Source organism: Dermacentor albipictus, chromosome 6, assembly GCF_038994185.2.
Source record: "Dermacentor albipictus isolate Rhodes 1998 colony chromosome 6, USDA_Dalb.pri_finalv2, whole genome shotgun sequence".
In the NCBI taxonomy this organism is placed as follows: Eukaryota; Metazoa; Arthropoda; class Arachnida; order Ixodida; family Ixodidae; genus Dermacentor; species Dermacentor albipictus.
Window position 1 is genome coordinate 139,270,397 of NC_091826.1, and position 19,392 is coordinate 139,289,788.

At 47.7% G+C, this 19,392-nt stretch overlaps 1 protein-coding gene across 8 annotated transcripts in view; it reads left to right on the forward strand.

Moving 5' to 3' along the window:
- LOC135896110 (G-protein coupled receptor-associated protein LMBRD2B) overlaps positions 1-19,392 on the forward strand; it is a 390,673-nt gene that overhangs the window by 47,633 nt on the left and 323,648 nt on the right. For 5 of the 8 annotated variants that reach the window (XM_065424449.2, XM_065424452.1, XM_065424451.1 and 2 more), the window contains one exon: positions 16,789-16,969. The exons of the other annotated variants lie outside the window; for them this stretch is intronic. In XM_065424449.2, the coding sequence (XP_065280521.1) occupies positions 16,796-16,969 (174 nt within the window). In that variant the 5' untranslated portion in view covers positions 16,789-16,795. The remainder of the gene's footprint in view (positions 1-16,788; positions 16,970-19,392) is intronic. 8 annotated transcript variants of the gene reach the window in all.

Consider the following 19,392-nt stretch of genomic DNA (forward strand, 5'->3'; position numbering starts at 1 on the left):
TTTCTTTCCAATGTCTGAATACTCATTTCTATTTTGCCCGCTTTGCTCCAAATTCTATTCACTTCGCCACAGATTCTTCAACATTCTTGAGTTTTGCTTCTATTGTGTCTAATCTTTTCAGCGTGCTTTTCTGACCCTCAAGAATTTCCTTGAGTAAATCCTGGTCACCAGGACCAGGATTTAGTTCCACAGTGCCACAGACCAGAAGCAATGACAAAACGAAATTTCTCGCGCATGATAGAAAAGCACTCAGGCAGTGTTGTCACATCAGCTGGACAAAGAACAGATCACTAGTTTTGACGGAGGAATGCTTACTAATCTGTGTGAAAAACAGTATCGGGTTGATGGCGTCCGCTCGGAGCCAGCGGACGCCATCAACCGACATGTGGCTGGTACCGACATGTGGCTGGTGGAATGATCTTATAGCGGTCGATCGTGGTGCTGAAGTCGAACATAGTGTTGTGACTTTGTGCAAGAGGTGTAGTTGCTCATATCCATGTTCCAGTGTCGAAGCATGCATCAGTGACAAAGCATGTTGTTTCCTCGCGTGCGCTGGCCATCCGCGATGCGTTAAATAGCAGTGCCTGCATGAAAGACGGGATCAGGTTCATAGCATCTGCCGGGAGCCAGCTGATGCACCCACTGACAGATAGCTGGTAGAACGATGTTAAAGCGGTCGATGGTGGCACCGAAGCTGAATGTAGCAGTGTGATCTAGTGTGGGAGGCGTAGTTACCCATATCTGGAGGTTGCAGCGTCGAAGCACGTTAGCTCCTTGTGTGCGCTGGCCATCCGCGATGTGCTAAGTACCAGTGCCTACGTGAAAAACAGAATCAGGTTCACGACGTCCGCCAGGAGCCAGCTGACGTGCCAACTGTTCTTGCTCTTGTTCCTTGTTCTTGCATGAATAGTATTGAATCATAGGCTTGAAGCACATGCACAATATAATTACAGTGGAACTCCAGTTATACGTCTCGCAGTTTTCGGACGACCCGGATTTTACGACGGATTAGTGCAGTCCCGGCAAAGTCCCCATAGAAACAATGCATTAAAAAAAACCCCGGTTATCCGACGCAATTTCACGCGTGACCTGCGTTATACGACAACCCTCGCGAAGCGCGGGATGGAGCAGCAGATGAAAGAAAAGTGCCGCGTGTCTCTTACCTCGCTCTGTCTCTCCACATGCGGAGCACTTGACACCGCTCGGCCGGTTCGTCCTGGCTTAGCTTTCTTCCCTGCCTTGTCTCATCGTTTGTTTCTCTCTCCCCCACCAGCAGCCACCCGCGATGCTCGTAGTGCTGAAGTAGTGCCTTTTCTTCTCCACAATCACTTTCTCCCTCTCTCCTCGGTGGCGTCACGTTGGGGAAGCCTTTCTCTGCTTCCAGTTTCCCAGCAGCAGATCGCTGACAAGGTAGCGCAGAGATGCCTAGGTTTATCGCATGTGTTCTTCGTCGTAATCCTAGCGACCAGCGGTCAGCGGAGGTTTTGAGCTGTGTGGAGCAACGTGACACATGATGTCCCGAAAGCGGACAGTTCTGTCGCTCGGCGATAAGCTGAATATTATCGAGGAAGTGGAAAAGCGGCATGGAGCCACGAAAGCCAGCATTGCCCAGGACCTTAAGATACCCGAATCTTCGCTTAAGATGATCCTGGCAAACAAAGCAGTGATATTGCAGAATGCCAAAAAATTCGGGCTCAAGTGGAAAGTGGAAAAAGAAGGGCAGCATGATAAGTTAGAAAAAGTTCTCGTCAAATGGCTGCATCAAGCATGAAGCTTTGCGATCAATGTTGACGGCACTATTCTAAAAGAAAAAGCGGACTTTGTGGCATTGCGTCCGGCCATCAATGACTTTCTGGCATCGCAACAGGTAACTGGATTGTTTTAAAAAACTAAACAGGATTGTGTACAGCTTCTCCTGCGGAGAAAGCACTTCCGTGCACGTTTCGACAGTGAACGAGTGGATGGAGTCGCTGCCGGAGATGATTGCTGCATACAAGCCCTGCAATGTTATTAACGCCGATGAGAGCAGTATTTTATACCATATGCAGCCCAAGCAAACCCTTGTGTTTAAGGGTGACAGCTGTCATGGTAGTAAAGAGCTTGTGATGGCACAATTCTGTGCTAACGAGGACGATTCCGAGAGTCTGCCTGTGCTCGATGTTGGAAAGATTGCAAATCCACGGTGCTTTAAGAACTTGAAGACGCTGCCATGCAGCTACAACTTCAACAAAAAGTTGTGGATGACGTCTTCGCTCTTCAGCATTCTTTTACAGCAGCTGGATAACAAAATGGCTGCTAAGGCGAGGAAAATGTTGCTACATGAATGTGAAATTTGATTGTTTGAACGAGGCGCATGAGCGCCATCCTTGTTTCGTTGTCCACAAAAAGCAAAATATTGCTTTTCGTGGACAACGCACCGTACCATCCACCCATTACTTCCAGCCTGAGGAACATAAAGGTTGTTTTTTTTTCCGCCCAAATGCAAACGCCGGCTGCAGCCGCTGGATGCCGGCATCATTAAGTGCATCGAGCGAGGGTACCGGAAGCAGTTAGTGCAGTGTCGGCTGGCGGCTATGGAGCGCAGTGAGTCGGAAAAAAAATCACCGTGCTTGACGCCATGCATTTTATTGCCAAATCGTGGAACGCAGTGTCGCGAAGTACAGTTGCTCACTCGTTCAAGCACTGTGGCTTTAAGCGAGAGACTGCCTCCTCTGCTGGGGACGCAATAACATCGATGCCGCTCGAGGCCGATGGCAGGCTTCGCCGACGATGATTTCAAGGGTTTAAACCTCACCACGACTTCGCCGAGTAAGTGGAGGTGGATGACAATGTTGTGATCTGCAGCGAGGTGTCGCTGGATGATGCCATCAAGGAAGCTTTGCCTAGTGCCGACACCACTGCGACATCGGACGAGGACAACCGACGATGCCACAGATGCCGTGCCTGTACCTACTACGTTCGCCGAGGTGCTACGGCACATAGACGGCATCCAGAACTTCATCTGTTCACGGGATGCCGCAGGGCACCTCCTTTTGGACGTTGCCCAACTCGAGCAAAAGCTCTTGGTTCACGGATCAAAGAAGGTCCAAAAGAAACTGACCGATTTTTTTAAAAGTTCGCGCCCACTAGTGGGAATCGCGGCAGTGGGCAGTGGAGTGCCATAAAGGTTCATTTGAATAAAGCATGATTGGTGCCTGTACTGCAGCATTAATTCTTATCGCGTTTAATTTTTTGGTGATTTGGGTTTCCAAGCCCTGCAGAGTATGTTAGTAGTTTGCATTGAAGTTTCTCGTAAAGCCGTCGCGCAAAATAAGGAGTATTTTGGAGGCATAATTTATGTTCGGATTTTACAACGTCCGCATTTTATGACGCTTTTTCGCGGTTCCGAGAAAGTCGTATAATCAGGGTTTGACTACATGCTTCTGGTACATTGAACCCCTTAATGTTCAGTTTGCCTTCATTTCACTCCAGTGTACTCCGTACTGCTACACTGCTACCATTTTGCTGCAGTTACTACCATGTTTGATGTGTCATGTCAAACGCCACGTCAAACATGGTAGTAGTACCTACAGCAAAGTGGTAGCAATATCGTAGTACAGAGTACATTGGGAGTGAAATGAAGGCGCACTGAGCATGCAGGGGGTTAATTCAATTTACTTGCTTTTTCTCTACCAGCGCTCAGGCCCAGAATCGTGTGCATGTTAGAATCGAGTACGACCCTACATTTGCATCAGTATATCGGCTTCGGCATTTCAGAATGGCCCCCTCATAAGCACTTCGAGCCTAGTAGCCGTAGCCTACTCCTTGTGCTGTAGTTGTGCACTTAGGGGCTCCATTCTGGGCATTCCGCCATTTTCTTCGATGTATAACATAAACACAACGCGTACACAATGGTGATGGTGGCCCTGTTTTGCTTTTGTAACTTGACGAAACTTTATGTTTTGCCTAAGAAGCTGAAATGAAGGCACTGAGCCTAGCATTTTTGATAAAGCAAAACAGCTTTGCTCCACAGTAAAAATAAAGCATCTACCTCGAAGTGTACGATTATTACATAAAAAAAGCTTCTCGCTCCTGTCCTCTGCTGCATACAAGCTGTCGTCCGCTTCATTAGCATGCGCTCCCCCAGGAAATGCAATGAGTCATCATATATTAGTGCCAACACGCATGTTTTCTACATTGAGACAACATACATGACCTATCAGTGGTGATGAGCACACCTTCTAGGCTGCGTTATTGCTGTCTTGTGAAATGCAAGTGACTCCGCTCAACTTGGCTGGCTTAGAAATGGCCGATTATCACTGCTAGTGTTGCGTGTACCATATGTATCCGCTTGTGCGACGCAAGCGCCGGTACTGCAATCTCTTGTTCACTCCGCTGCTTACCCGCAGCGCATGAGGAAACTACAACGCGTCTACATATCTTTTTATAAATTAAAATGCCGCCATTGTCATAACCTCTGATGATGTGAAAAGTTATTAATCTTGATTACAATACAAATGCAGTAGCTAAAAGTGAAAAATGTTGCAGAAGGTTATTAATATTCAACTAATTCATTAGAAATAGACGTATTGTATAAAAATGTGACCCAGAACACAAATGGTAGCATCTACCCGAGAGCGATGAAAATACTATGAGCACGCATTATGAACAAAAGATTTTCATGGCCCCAAATGACCAGGAAAATGCAAGGATACGCATGCCTCTTGAACACCATTGCATATGGCCGCTCATTAGCATAATTCGCATGGCTTGTTGCACCACAAATTAGGGTGGGAAATCTCTGTAATGCCGGTCCAGTGCAATGTCACGCAATGTCAAATGGGCGTTTACAAAACGGCCCTTCCTGTGACACTCCTCACGGAATATTCCTTCAGCCAATCAGCAAACTTGCATGGCAGCTATCTTGGACTGCCACCACATATTTGTGAAGTGGAAGATGCATTGAGTGGGCTTCTGCACACTACTACACACTTTCTTTCTGAAGCGCTGCCAAGGGCTAGAAAAAAGTGTTAGTTGATGAAATTTGCAGCTCCACATCACGTTTTATCATCTTCATGAAAACGCAAAATTGCATTTTGCAAAGCTTCCACTTCCTGCCACAAATATCAAAACAAGTGACCTTTCGACAGCCAATCAGAAAGTCAACATGGTGGGTAATGGTACCCGTGCATTCGCCATGCATGTCGAGAATAGAGGCCTAGGTTAGTCTGCCATCTGTCTACCCATTTTGTGCATTTGCTCCGTCAGCATGGAAGTGCTAACTGCGAAAGCATGCCGAGCTCATCATGATGCTGCAATTAAAAGGAAAGTAATCATGTGTGCGGAGACAGACGGAAATCGGGCTGCATCACGGGCATTCAGAGTACCCGAAACTTGCATGTGGGACTGGCAGAAACTGGAGTAGAGGCTTTCTACTCCAGCGGCTGCTGTGTATGGCGCAGCCGCGAGGATCCTTTCTCTAAAGTGATCTGCAATGAGGACAGTATGCATCTAGGCGCATCAAGCGCGGATAGCTTCATGTGTACTGTGTTCTCATCACTTAGTTTCTGCTGAAGCGAGAGGCAGACCAGAGGTTAATTCACTCGCTCCTGCTGCCACACTTCCTCTCTCCAGCATATTGATAGCGAGTTTCCGTGGTCATCTAGTGAGACGTGTTCGTGTTTACTTGTGCGCTCCTGATACCATGCCTGTTAATTTAGTTCAATTCAATTCAGCTTTATTTAACATATGCAAGATGTTTGGAGCACGAACAAAAAGCCTGAAAAGGCTTGACTGGGTCCGTGCACCATAGCATGGCGTACAGTGGCATCAATCCCATACAAAACGTGGAGGAGAAAATCAATTTGCAGAAAATTCAACAACTACAGAAAATACAAAAACAATGCAAACAACAACCAATTGTTAGTAAGTGAATGTTTACAAGTTTATAGGGCCGATAACACTACTATCCTTGCTTCGTATTGCTGTCTGCTAATATGCTATCACAAGTGATACTTCGCCTTTCGGGCAAAACTGCAACCTTTTTTAATTCCTCGCAACTTTAAGGCATTGTGAGTAAATCGTTTTACCAAGAAAGAAAGTTGTATTTCTGTATGAAAGCATGAACATGAGGCAAAAAACTTTTTTTTTTTGGTCGCGGAAAACAGGTGCATGCTACAATCGAGGGCATTCTTTTTCATTTCTTTCTATTTTTATTGTTACTTTTTTTTCTCTCACAGAAAACGGGTACGTATTACCTTTGAGGGGGCGTTAAAATCGAGTAAATATGGTAGGTCCACTCATGAACGGTTATTCTTGCCATGCAGATTCCAATTGGTGTTATCAGGTGTTCTGCAGCTGTCTGAATTTGAGGGCCATAACATGGAGTCCTGACTTTCAATTTTTCCAGTTGTTATCAGGTGTTCTCCAGCTGTCCGGATTTGAGGGCTGTCCCATGCAATCGTGACTTGTTTTCAATTTGGTAGTGAAGATCAATGCACTGATGACGGAATTGATGGCTCCTGTGCCTACAAGGGTGGTGACTTCGTGGCCATTCAGAAACACGTTGATGTTGGTGGTTCTTTATCTTGCATTGCACTTAGGTCGCAGCATTTGCTAGCGGCTGTGTCCCATTGTCTCGTTGTTACATGTCATCATCAAATCTTGTCTTGGTGATGTTTTCCTTGCATGGACCCTTTGTCTGCATGGCGGTGTGTTATTGCTGCATTGTCAAAATGGTTCTTGGAGTGTTGTCAGCAGAGGATCTTTGACATTTCAATGAACAGAAACTGCACCTCCATTAGTTGTTGTCTTTAGTTTCCCAGATAAGTGCTAAGGAACCGGCTACAGGTTGGGCCAGTCTACGATTGCCGCCTGATGACAGTGAACAAGAAGGTCATCTCCACTGAGTGGCGGTGATGTAGTTGGTGATCTCATGAAGTTGTTCGGCAAGCTGTGGACGCGGTGCCCTGCTGAATCTCCTCTCGGACAGTGTCAGCAGTCGAGAACACTTGAGGCTGCGACAAAGGGAACAATCCCTACATGATTGCTCTGATGGTCTCGCACCAGTCATCAGCCTAGTGCTTGAGCTTTGACGTAGTTTCCCATCAGTGTCCGGCAATTGGTTTGTGTGTTCCTTATGCCGAGTGTCTTCTTGATCATTGCGACCTCCGAAGCAAATTCGTCAATGGTCTTTGACGAGTTCCGTACCAATCTGCTGGACAGCTCTTGTATCTCAGAGTTACTACGTTGAGCTAGTTGGTGCATAGCTTAAGGATGCGTGGCGCAAGGTAAATTAAATGTAATAAACAACAGGAGATATAGTATATATCTCCTGTTATCAAGCACCCAGTATATAGGGTGCTTGATAAAGATGTTGTGCCTGTCATATGTAACATATTACTTTCCTCTGCTGATCGTACATTGACAGGTATAATTGTCCCTCACAAAGCCATAAAATTTTTTAGACGTGATGATGATTTTCTTGTGATCTTAAAATAATATGATTATGTGACTACCTCTCTTGAGTTGGATGTGGTTTTAGTCTTGTTCAGACAGCATGGGAAAGGCCCATTCTTTGCCCATGAACCACCTAATGACAAGCACTTGCTGTTTTTAGACATTAACTTACACTAGGCGAGTGATATCAGTGGTGGAAGCTTAGCCCCAGACTGTACAAAGATTTACTTCTCTTTGAGTCAGCTCATCTGAAAGCAGAAGGCTCTTGCAGAAAAAAAATTAAAAAAAAGACCAGTTGTGCCATACATCCACCGAATATACCATTACCTGAAAAATGTTGCAAAGTGGTCTTTTCTGCTCCAGGCAGGCTCTTGAGGTTTTGTGCCGTCATTTTTTTTTGCGAAATGCTAAGCCTGTGTGTGAAAAGAAGCACACCAGGCCTTTCCGCGTTGCGCTGTGTGCACAATCTATGAGATACCTCGGAGCTACCTTTGGCCAATATACCTCTGGCAGAGTGTATAGTGGCCAAATCAGACGCTGCACTAATGGCTGTTTAAGGGAACATAGTTTATCAAGTAACAATGGAATGGGGTCACACCTGCCCTTCCACTATGCCTCATGGGGCTGCGTGCTGTAGTCTGATAACATGCGACTGGTAGGAAAGAGGTGAGATGGTGCTGGCTCGAAAAATTCTAGAAGCCTTTCCCATAAAGAAAAAAATGTGATTCCTGCATTAGCGTTCCATCAGCAAATTTGAAATTTTCGATTCGGTTTGCAAATAGTTTCTCTGACTTGTGATAGCTGTCTTGCGATTTCAACTACTTTGTCAGCATTTCTGCATGGGCAGTGAGTGTAATGGTTCTGCGCATGTATCTTCTCTGCCTATGTATTGGGTACTTCCTGGAATAAAATTAATTGCAAGTTTGGTTCTTTTTCTGTCTCCCCAAATGTTCCATTGATTTTAACATTGCTCCACACATGCTTCTTAACCCTTTCAGGGTCGATTTCTTTTTGCCATATGCCACTGCCCAGGGTCGATTCTCTGGAGGGACCTGTTTCGAAAAAAATTAACCGTAATTTTTCTCGGGTGACCGTAAAGTAAGAAAACAAAAATCTTTTGCGTGGGTATATATGTACTTTTTATTCATCAATAACAACGATAAAAAAAGGGAATAAACTTTAAGAATTAAAAATTTGTTGCATTGTTGTAGTTGAAGGCTTAGAATATGTGCACGTAAAAATATTTCACAAGTCTCAAATGTTCCTGCTCTTACACTAATATTTACGTCCATAGCCTAATTGAACTGCGTAGGTGAACGCACCCAAGAAAGCTACGGGGTTGTGTGCCCGTCAAAAAAGCAAAACGTGTGACAAACATCCGCTAATCTTCATCTTATCGCCAATCAGAGGCAATTAGATATCGCAAGTCTAACGCATGCACGGCGGCATCCTTCCTATGCTCACCAGTGTGAGCCCTAAAGGGATGAGAAACAGGCGGCCGCCCTTTGAGCGATTAGTAACGAGATAGCCATCAGTTTTGCGAGTGCAAGAAGCCGAAACCGCCCGTGGAACAAAACCCAAACTGCCGCCCGCCCGCGCACATGCCCATTAGCATATTGTCACGTAGGTGACTGTGAGCTACCTGGCACGCAGGCAGACAGAAAGGGACACTGTGTCGGCAGTAGACTTAAAGAAAGTTTAATGGGCGAACTTGTGCCCTAAATCAAGCGAACAACACGGTGACGGCGAAAGCAGCAAGCGCAGGCGGTGGTCCCGTATTTATACGTTTCACGTCCATGATCAAAACGCGTCAAGCGACGCCGGTCGCGTCGCAGCGACGTGAGCTGCATAGCTTGCATCGCTAGAAGCCGAAATAAACGCACGTGGCATTACCCCCCATGAAAAAGCATCGCCCGATGCTAACGAAAACAAGAAACTTGTAAGCATGCAATCAACCATGGATAAAAAAAAAATGTCTGTTAGTCCGCTAACGTTCAAAAAACTTTTTGAGGCGCGCGACGTACACCATCTCAGGTCGTGCGCGACATCGCTGTGACTGCGTCACTCCATCGGGCACAACCTCGTAGACCAGTGGTCCAAGTCGTCGAGTTATCTTGTAGGGCCCGAAGTAACGGCGCAGGAGCTTCTCACTAAGCCCGCGGCAACGAATCGCCATAACGTGTTCACACCATAACGCGGTCACCTAGTGCGTACTCTTGGTCTCATCGTCGTAGGTTGTAGAATCGGGCGTCGGCGTTTTGCTGCTCTTTAATACGCGTTCTGGCTAGCTGACAAGCTTCCTTGGCATGTTGAAGGAAGCCGGCAACGTCTGCATAGATGTTGTCGTCTTCAACGTGAGGCAACATCGCGTCAAGCATCGTGGCGACTTGGCGACCGAAGACAAGCTCGAATGGCGTCATCTGCGTTGTCTCCTGTGGCGCGGTGTTGTAGGTGAACGTCACGTACAGGAGGACTTCGTCCCAAGTCTTGTGCCCGACGTCGACATACATGGGGAGCATGTCGGCGAGGGTTTTATTAAAAGCTCCGTAAAGCCGTTTGTCTGCGGGTGGTGCGCTGTAGTGCGCCGATGGCTCGTGTGGCTCAAGTGCAGAATCTGTTGCGTAAGTTCAGCTGTGAATGCCGTACCTCTGTCCGTAATAAGGACCTCGGGTGCACCGTGACGAAAAGAACGATGTTCATAAAGAACGATGTTCATATGTTCATTCTTCATAAAGAACGATGTTCTTTATGAAGAATCTGGCGACCTCGATTGCATTTCCCGATGCTAACGCCGCTGTCTCGGCATAGCGCATCAGATAGTCCGTTGCTACCACTATCCACCTGTTCCCGCTAGTAGACGTCGGGATGGGGCCAAGCAGATCCATGCCTATCTGCTGGAATGGTTTCCATGGTGGCTCGATAGGTTGCAGGAGGCCGGCTGGCCTTGTAGGCGGTGTTTTCTGACGTTGGCAATCTCAGCAGGTTTTCACGTAGCGTGCGACGTAGCGTTCAGGCCCGGCCATTGGTACTTTTCTTGAATTCTTCTGAGAGTTTGAGTGAATCCCAGATGCCCTGCTGTCGGCTCATCGTGAGACGCTTCTAAAATCTCTTGCCTTAGCTTGACTGGCACGACGAGTAGATAACGCCACTTTGTACGGCGTGAAGTTCTTTTTCACAAGCACATTGTCGTGCCGGCTTAGCGATGAAAGCGCGCGTCTGAATGCCTTTGGCACTGAATCGGTCTTCCCTTCGAGATATTGAACTACACAGCGTAGATCGGTATCGGCACGTTGATCTTGTGCGAAGTTGTTAGAGCTTATGGGCCCAAGGAAGGCATCGTCGTCATCATCGCAGGGCGGGGCGGATTCAACAGGGGCTCTCGAAAGGCACTTGGCGTCTGTGTGCTTTCGGCCTGACTTATACACGATGGTGACGTTGAACTCCTGTAGTCGCAGGCTCCAACGAGCGAGGCGACCTGACGGGTCTTTCAGGTTAGCGAGCCAGCACAGAGCATGGTGGTCATTGACGACCTTGAAGTGCTCCCCGTAAAGATGCGGCCGAAATTTCGTGACCACCCAAATGGCAGCGAGGCATTCCTTTTCGGTTGTCGAATAGTTCAATTCGGCTTTCGACTGATCTGTTCGCGTAGGCGATGGCTCGCTCCAGGCTGTTCTTCTTTTGAATCAACACAGCACCGAGTCCTATGCCGCTTGCATCCGTGTGGATCTCGGTGTCAGCACTCTCGTCGAAATGGCTGAGTACTGGCGAAGACTGCAAGCGTCTTTGAAGTTCGCGAAAAGCGCCTTCTTGGGGCTTCTTCCATGTGAACTGCGCGTAGGCTTTCGTAAGGCAAGTGAGAGGCTCTGTGATTTGATAGAAATCTCGGACAAAACGCCTGTAATACGCACAGAGCCCCAAAAATGTACGGACAGCTTTCTTTTCACTGGGTATCGGGAAACTTTCGATGGCTGCCGTCTTTTTGGGGTCCGGACGCACGCCTTCGTGATTAACTACGTGACCGAGGAACAGGAGCTCTTCGTAGGCGAAACGACATTTCTCTGGTTTCAGAGTGAGTCCCGACACCCTAATTGCCTCTAGCACGGTCTCGAACCTATTAAGGTGCTCGTCGAAGGTGGATGCGAAAACGACTACGTCGTCGAGATATACGAGGCATATCCGCCATTTCAGCCCAGGCAACACGGTCGCCGGCACGGTCGCCAACAATGTCGCCGGCGCTGAGCATAGTCCGAATGGCATGACTTTAAATTCGTGAAGACCGTCTGGCATGATGAAGGCAGTCTTCTCATGGTCCCTCTCGTTGATCTCAATCTGCCAGTAGCCGCTCCGGAGGTCCATCGACGAAAAATATTTGGCACCGCACAGTCGATCTAACGTGTCGTCGATTCTCAGAAGTGGGTAGACGTCTCTTTTCGTGACACTGTTGAGACGCCTATAATCGATGCAAAATCATAGGTTACCGTCTTTCTTCTTTACAAGCACCACGGGTCAAGACCACGAGCTCTTGGATGGCTGAATGACATCGTTGCGAAGCATTTCTTCAACTTGTGTCTTGATTGTTTCGCATTCTCGCGCTGAAACGCGGTAGGGACTTCGGCGGACAGGATGAGTCGATTCATCGGTTATAATGCCATGCTTCGCTATGTGCATTTGCCGGATCCTCGACGACATAGAAAAACATTCGGGATATCGCAGAAGAAGGCGACGTAGCTTTTCTTGCTTTTGTTGAGGCAGGGCGGGGTTAGTGTTGAAGTTCACCTCATCAGCCACCGTCGATGACGCCTCATGGGACGACTTGGAGAACGCTAATGCGTAGCTTATTTTGGCGAACTCTTCCCAGAAAGCGACTGTCGTACCCCTGTTGAGGTGCTTGTGTTCCGTGCTGAAATTGTTTATTAGCACAGCCGCTCTGCCTTCACGCAGGTGGACGACACCGCATGCGACGCAAATATGGCAATCCAGAAGAAGCTGCAAGTTCACTTCGACAACTGCATTGCTGCTTGAGAACGTGTCTGTTTCGACGAGTGCCATGACGCCAGCATTTGGTGGGAGGCCCACTTGATCGTCGAGGATGGTGAATGCGGCACAATGATAATGATTGCTTTGCATTCTTTCTGACCGTTTTGTCGTCAGTGTTATGGTTTTCGTCTGCAGGTCGATCACCGCTCCGTTTTTGTTCAGGAAGTCCATCCTGAGGATTACGTCGCGAGAGCAGTGCTGTAGGATGATGAAGTTCACAGGGTAGTTGTGACCATGAACAGCCACTCGTGCAGTGCATCGACCCGTCGGGGTTATGAGGTGGCCTCCTGCTGTGCGTATTTGAGGACCTTCCCATGTGGTTTTGACTTTCTTGAGTTGTGACAAAAATCGTCCACTAACGACGGAGTAGTCGGCTCCGGTGTCGACGAGTGCAACCACTGGATGTCCATCAAGGGTAACTTGTACGTCGGCACTTGGTGTTCGCGTTCGATGTTGATCAGTCACCGACTGTGCGGTCTGTCGCTTCGCACGGTCGCGGTTGCGTCGGGTGGAAGCCTCGTGGCAAGGTGCTGTTGTGGCCTTCAGCCGCGCCATCGAATTTGGGGTGTCAGGTCGCGGTTTCATGTTTTGTGGCGTAGCTGTGTCGGGTCGCGTCGTGTTGTCGGAATGCAATGAGGCATCGGAATGCGTCAAGGCGGTGGAATGCATCGTGGTTGTAGGAGGGTTTTTCGGTCTTCGCTCGAGAGCGGTGTCACCTCCCGACGTCGCTGGCTTTAGTTTCCTCGGTGAATGAGGGCTCGGTGACCTCTCCCTTGCGTACCCTTGGTACGGCGAAGACGAAAGGCGTGGGTAGGGTGACGGGGACCTGAAGCGACGTGGGGCGGCATCTTCGGTCGCTCGAAGATAGGCTTCGATTTCTCGAGGCCGTTGGCCAGGAAGGGGTCGCGGGGCGTCGATGTTGTACCCGCGGAGGCCCATCTGATGGTAGGGGCACTCTCGTAGGAGGTGGCTGGCTTCACCACAGTGAAAACAAAGCGGTCATCATTTTGGGGTTCTCCAGACGTCAGTCTTCCTCATGGTGGTTTACTGGAACGTGTTTGAGCGGACGGCCTGCTGCGGGCGCGGCGGTGGCGGGTAGGCTTGGCTGCGTTGAGGTGGCACGTACGTTTCCCGTCACCAGCTGGTTGGCCTCGCTTGGCTTTGCAGAGCGGCGCCATAAGTTGAAACGCGTGGTTCCTGGCAAGGTGGCGATAGGGTTGGTGCCGTTTAGGCAGGATTGAGTGTGCCCAGCGCTTGCTGTACCTCGTCCCTTAAAACGTCGGCGAGCGAGGATATTTGTGGTTGCGCACCCAGTAGCAACTTGCGCAGCTCGTCGCGCACAATGGCATGGATGGTATCTCGAAGGGCCACTGCGGAGGCACTTCGGGAGTTGTCGCAATCTGACGGAGGAGTGCGTAAGTTGCGGTCGTATTGCATTGCGCAAAGCTCGAACGTCTTCTCGATAGTGGCCGCTTCGCTAATCCATTCGGCGATGGCCCTTGGCGGGTTGTGAATGAGAGCAACGAAAAGTTGCTCCTTGACAGCCCTCCTAAGGTACTGAAGCTTCTTGTCTTCAGTCATGTTGGTGTCCGCGTGGCGGAAGAGCTTTTGCATTTCTTCCGCAAAGACGATTACGGACTCGTTTGGATGCTGCTGGCGAGTCTAAAGCAAGGCCTCAGCTCATTCTTTGCGCAGAATACTTGCAAAAGTTGCAGATAAGTGCCTTTTGAAAGCCTCCCACGTTGTCAGGGACAGCTCCTGGTTCTCATACCAGGTTCTAGCAGAGTCTTCGAGAGAGAAGATGTTCCGAAGTTTGTCTTCATCAGACCACTTGTTGAAGGCTGCAACTCTTTCGTAACGTTCCAGCCAATCTTGCACATCTTCGCAAGTGGAGCCGCTAAAAAGCGGAGGTACTCGCGGCTGCTGGACGACGAGCGGCGCAGGTGTGGTGGCGGCTTGCATTGGTGACGTCGAGCGGTGGTTCACACGGTGACCAGGGCCAGGTAGTGGTCCCAATTCAGCCGGCAGTCCTTGTAGTCGGCGGCTGCTCCGGGTTTCTTCCTTCTTGTCTTCTCTGGAGCTGTCTTCCGTGTCGCCAGCTCCAGATGCGCTTGGGCTGGTGTCATTGCTTTGAGGGGGTGTCCGAAGCATAAGCACCTCCACCAAAATGCCACGTAGGTGACTGTGAGCTACCTGGCACGCAGGCAGACAGAAAGGGACACTGCATTGACGGTAGACTTAAAGAGAGTTTAATGGGCGAACGTGTGCCCTAAATCAAGCAAACAACGTGCTGATGGCGAAAGCAGCAAGCGCGTCTGGGGCGTTCGCCGGACTCGGCCAGCGCTGGCGGGGGTCCCATATTTATACGTTTCGCGTCCATGATCGAAATGCGTCAAACGACGCCGCTTGTGTCGCAGCAACGCGAGCTGTGTAGCTCGTGTCGCTAGAAGCCAAAATAAACGCAAGTGGCAATATACACGCGCCGGAGCAAACTAACTCTAAAACAAACCATGCAACAAAAACCAAGAGAGGGAGGCGCGAGAAAAAAATTTCCTGTATTCCGACATAGCGGCAGCACATGGCAGGATAGAAAAAATTTGGAAATTGGCGTGCTTTTCAACATACAGATGGCACCATAAATATACGGCATCGACCATTTTCGTCTTGTTCACGGCGCCGTGCATTTACGTCATTGACCCTAAAAGGGTTAAGCTCTTGTTTCACACCACACATCAAGAAACGGACCTTTTTCAGCCCTTTTTCTCTGTACAACATTTATGAAGGCCTCCATGATGTTCTCATAAAACAGGTCCCACATCTCAATGATGATCTGTTAGTTCTCTGACCATGTCCTTGCAGTGTTTTCTAGGTAGAAGTGTACGTGGCGTAACTTGTGCTCTGCATTCCAGTTAGAGATCCTTAGATAGAGATCCTTTTGAACATCTTGAGCTAGGTTTTGGGGTCGTCCGACGAAGATCCACTGAAAATAGGAGGCTCCCCTAGCTGCTGCAGGATGATGGGAGCAGGAAACACTGTAGCTGTCATTGCGGCTGCTGTCTTGGTCACAATCTTCCTGGTTGTTCCATAGTTCGGTGTTCTGGGGGCAGGCTCTGTAGCCTGTGGCTAGATAGATGGCCTGGGGCAATGTTGCAGTTTTCTTCAAGGTTTGGGCTTGACGGGGATGTCAGGCACAACGCAACAGCACGTCCACCTAATGTCACATTGCATTGAGTGACAGTGAAAAACCACAGTGGTACAACGCAAGTCACGAAACTAGCTGTTTATTGTCCGAATCTGTGCCCAGCAAAATAAGTGACAGTACAGTGACGATGAGCAAAATGAGAACAAGATGAAAGCAGGAGCCCACGTTTCGACAAGTGGACTTGTCTTCTTCAAGTGGACAAGTCCACTTGTCGAAACGTTGGCTCCTGCTCTCACCAAGTTCTTGTTTTGCTCATTGTCTTTCCATCTCCCACCTTCCCCATGTTTTCCTCAATACAGTGAGTATGTTCTGCGGATCAAACAGGTCAGCTATTTATATGTGGTTCAGTGAACCTTCCAGCACAATTGTTGGTGCTCGCATCAATTCTAGAATGCACACCAGCATTTATGTCATGCACAGAATTTAATTGCACAAGGCTCAGCGATGACATAGGTGACAGGTAGAACCATTTATAACATTTGAGAGACTTCCGACATAGAAAGGCACGTCTTGTGGTAAGTGATTACCCTTAACGTTGCTTAGGCGGTGAAATGTGTTCACCAGATTAAGATAAACAAGCGCGCGTGTCAATAGTGTGTTCGAAGGTCTGGAGTCCATAGTTAGTCTTATCCCACATACCCTACCAGAAATGTATCTCTACAGCACGTGGCAAAGTTTTGCCACTGCTGCCAGCCCAGTAGGGGAATGTAATGTCTAGCCCAATATTTGTGGCACCTGCCAGAGTCTCCACTAGGTAGAAAGCATGTTTTGCTGCTCACATCTCTTATGCTAGAACATCGAAACTTCTATGCAGTGTAGGAAATTGCACCAAGCATGTATATCCATGAATAAGTTCTCATTTTATCTTTTCATGTTATCAGCATAACGTTGTAAATATTCTGTGCACCTTTCAGTGAACTTTATTTTTGCACAAATTATATTACACATTGCACCCTAGTCAGAACTCTTAGGAGTTTATCTTTTTAGAAAATATGTTTTTGTTATCTTACTATTCATTATGGTATGTTATTTTAACAATGATAGTGTTTCCATACCCTACTAAAGCCTCCATAAAAAGGCCATGTTTGGATCCAGGTGTACATGTCTTGCAGGTGGAAGATGGTGGTGGGTCCACTGGTGTCCGAGGTGTGCTTCACCTTTGTGCTAGCGGCTGTGCTGTTGCACCGGTATGGCAACTTCAGCCAGCATCCGCTGCTGGTCACAGTCAGCGTGTTTGTGGCCTGGTACTTTTCTTTCACCATCATCTTCATCCTGCCTCTGGATGTGTCCACGGTGAGACAGATTGCTGTTTTTATAACCAAATGTGTTGACAATCACTTTAACCTTGACCAAGCTTTTGCTGTTTCGGTGGTGTCTTGAACCTTTGTCACAAATGCATGACATATCTACCAAACATGGAACCTTGTGCTTTCTTGACATCATATTTTATGCTGGTTATACCTGTTGTCTGCCATTGGAATCTCAATCTGGCAACGTTTACCGCTAGAACGTTATCTAGTGAGGCAAGTCTAGCAGTGCTATTAGAGGAATTAGAGGGCAGTAAATGGGATATAATAGGGCTTAGTGAAGTTAGGAGGACGAAAGAAGCATATACAGTGCTAAAAAACGGACATGTCCTGTGCTACCGGGGCTTAGCGGAGAGACGAGAACTAGGAGTCAGATTCCTGATTACTAAGGATATAGCTGATAATGTACTGGAATTCTATAGCAGTAGCGAGAGGGTGGCAGGTCTTGTTGTGAAACTTAATAACAGGTACAAATTGAAGGTCGTACAGGTCTATGCCCCTACATCCATTCATGATGACCAGGAAGTCGAAAGCTTCTATAAAGATGTGGAATCGGTGATGGGTAAAGTCAAAACAAAATGCACTATACTGATGGGCGACTTCAATGCCAGGGTAGGCAAGAAGCAGGCTGGAGACAAGTCAGTGGAGGAATATGGCATAGGCTCTAGGAATAGCAGAGGAGAGTTATTAGTAGAGATTGCAGAACAGAATAATATGCGGACAATGAATACCTATTCTGCAAGCGGGTTAGTCGAAAGTGGACGTGGAGGAGCTTGAATGGCGAGACTAGATATGAAATAGACATTATACTCTGCGCTGACCCTGGCATCATAAAATATGTGGACGTGCTCGGCAAGGTGCGCTGCAGTGACCATAGGATGGTAAGAACTCAAATTAGCCTAGACTTGAAGAGGGAACGGAAGAAACTGGTACATGAGAGGCCGATCAATGAGTTAGCGGTAAGAGGAAAAGGTAGAGGAATTCCAGATCAAGCTACAGAACAGGTATTCAGCCTTAACTCTGGAACAGGACCTTAGTGTTGAAGATATGAATGACAATCTTATGGGGATCATTAAGGAGTGTGCAACAGAAGTCGGTGGTAACTCCGTTAGTCAGAATGCCAGTAAGCTATCGCATGAGACGAAAGATCTCAGAATCAGAATCAGAATTTATTGTTAGAATTTGGGTCATATTACAAGTATTTAGTATGCAGGAGGAGGTCCCATAGTCAAAGACTGTAGGGACCTCCGATGTATGAAAGCCTCTAACCGCCAATGTATGAAAGCCTCTAACCCTACAGCTAGAATAGAACTGGCAGAACTTTCCAAATTAATCAACAAGCATAGGACAGCTGACATAAGGAAGTATAATATGGATAGAATAGAACATGCTCTCAGTAACGGAGGAAGCCTGAAAGCGGTGAAGGAGAAAGTAGGAACAGGCAAGAATCAGATGTATGCAGTAAGAGACAAAGCCGGCAATATCATTACTAATATGGATGAGATAGTTCAAGTGGCTGAGGAGTTCTATAAATGTTTATACAGTACCAGTGGCACCCACGACAATAATGGAAGAGAGAACAGCCTATAGTCGGATACAACTTTAGAACAAAGGGGAGGCCCCGCTGGCCCCGCCCAGACGACCGAAGCGCGACAGCCGATTGCCTCCGCGACTAAAATAATCCCGCTAAAGAAATCGTGCTTCTGAAACGCGCAATTCTCGGTATAAACAAAGGCTTTTGTATTTTGATGACTGGTTTAGTAGAGCTCTCATGTGCTACAGCACATGCCGGATCACGACAAGAAAATAACCCCGTGCCTTCCACAATGCTTCCTGTCGTCTGTTCTTTCGCTTCATTGCAAGTGACAAAAGTAGAAAGAACAGCTCTGCATGGATTTTGCGCTTGTTTACATGTACACGACACATTTACTACTCTTTTTCCTAGCTTAAAGTGAATCAGTTGCTATTGGACAAGTACTTATATAAAACAATGCATTTATCGCAACCATTACAAACCTGGGGCGTGAATACTTGAGGCAGGAAAGGTACAAAAATGCTTCATTCATCGTAATAAATAAACACTCATGGTGTTAAATAGCATAAAATTTATATTTTTTGGTTTTGTGTTTCACAAATTTTTTTCCTTGTCTTTTTTTTTTTTTGCGAGCCTGAAATCTCGCCAGTTCGCGCAAGGCATTCCGTGCGAGTTTTCTGACATGGAGCCCAACGAGGTGACATCGGAATGCGATTCTTTGTTGCCAAACGAGCCTTGTGTAGCCTCGATGTCCACACCACCAAGGATCCTCGACAAGAACAAGAGTGGCCACATCCTGAATAGCGATTCACGCAATATGATCCTCAACTGCTACACGTATTGGCGTAACAGGGAGCCTGAACACAGCGTGGAGG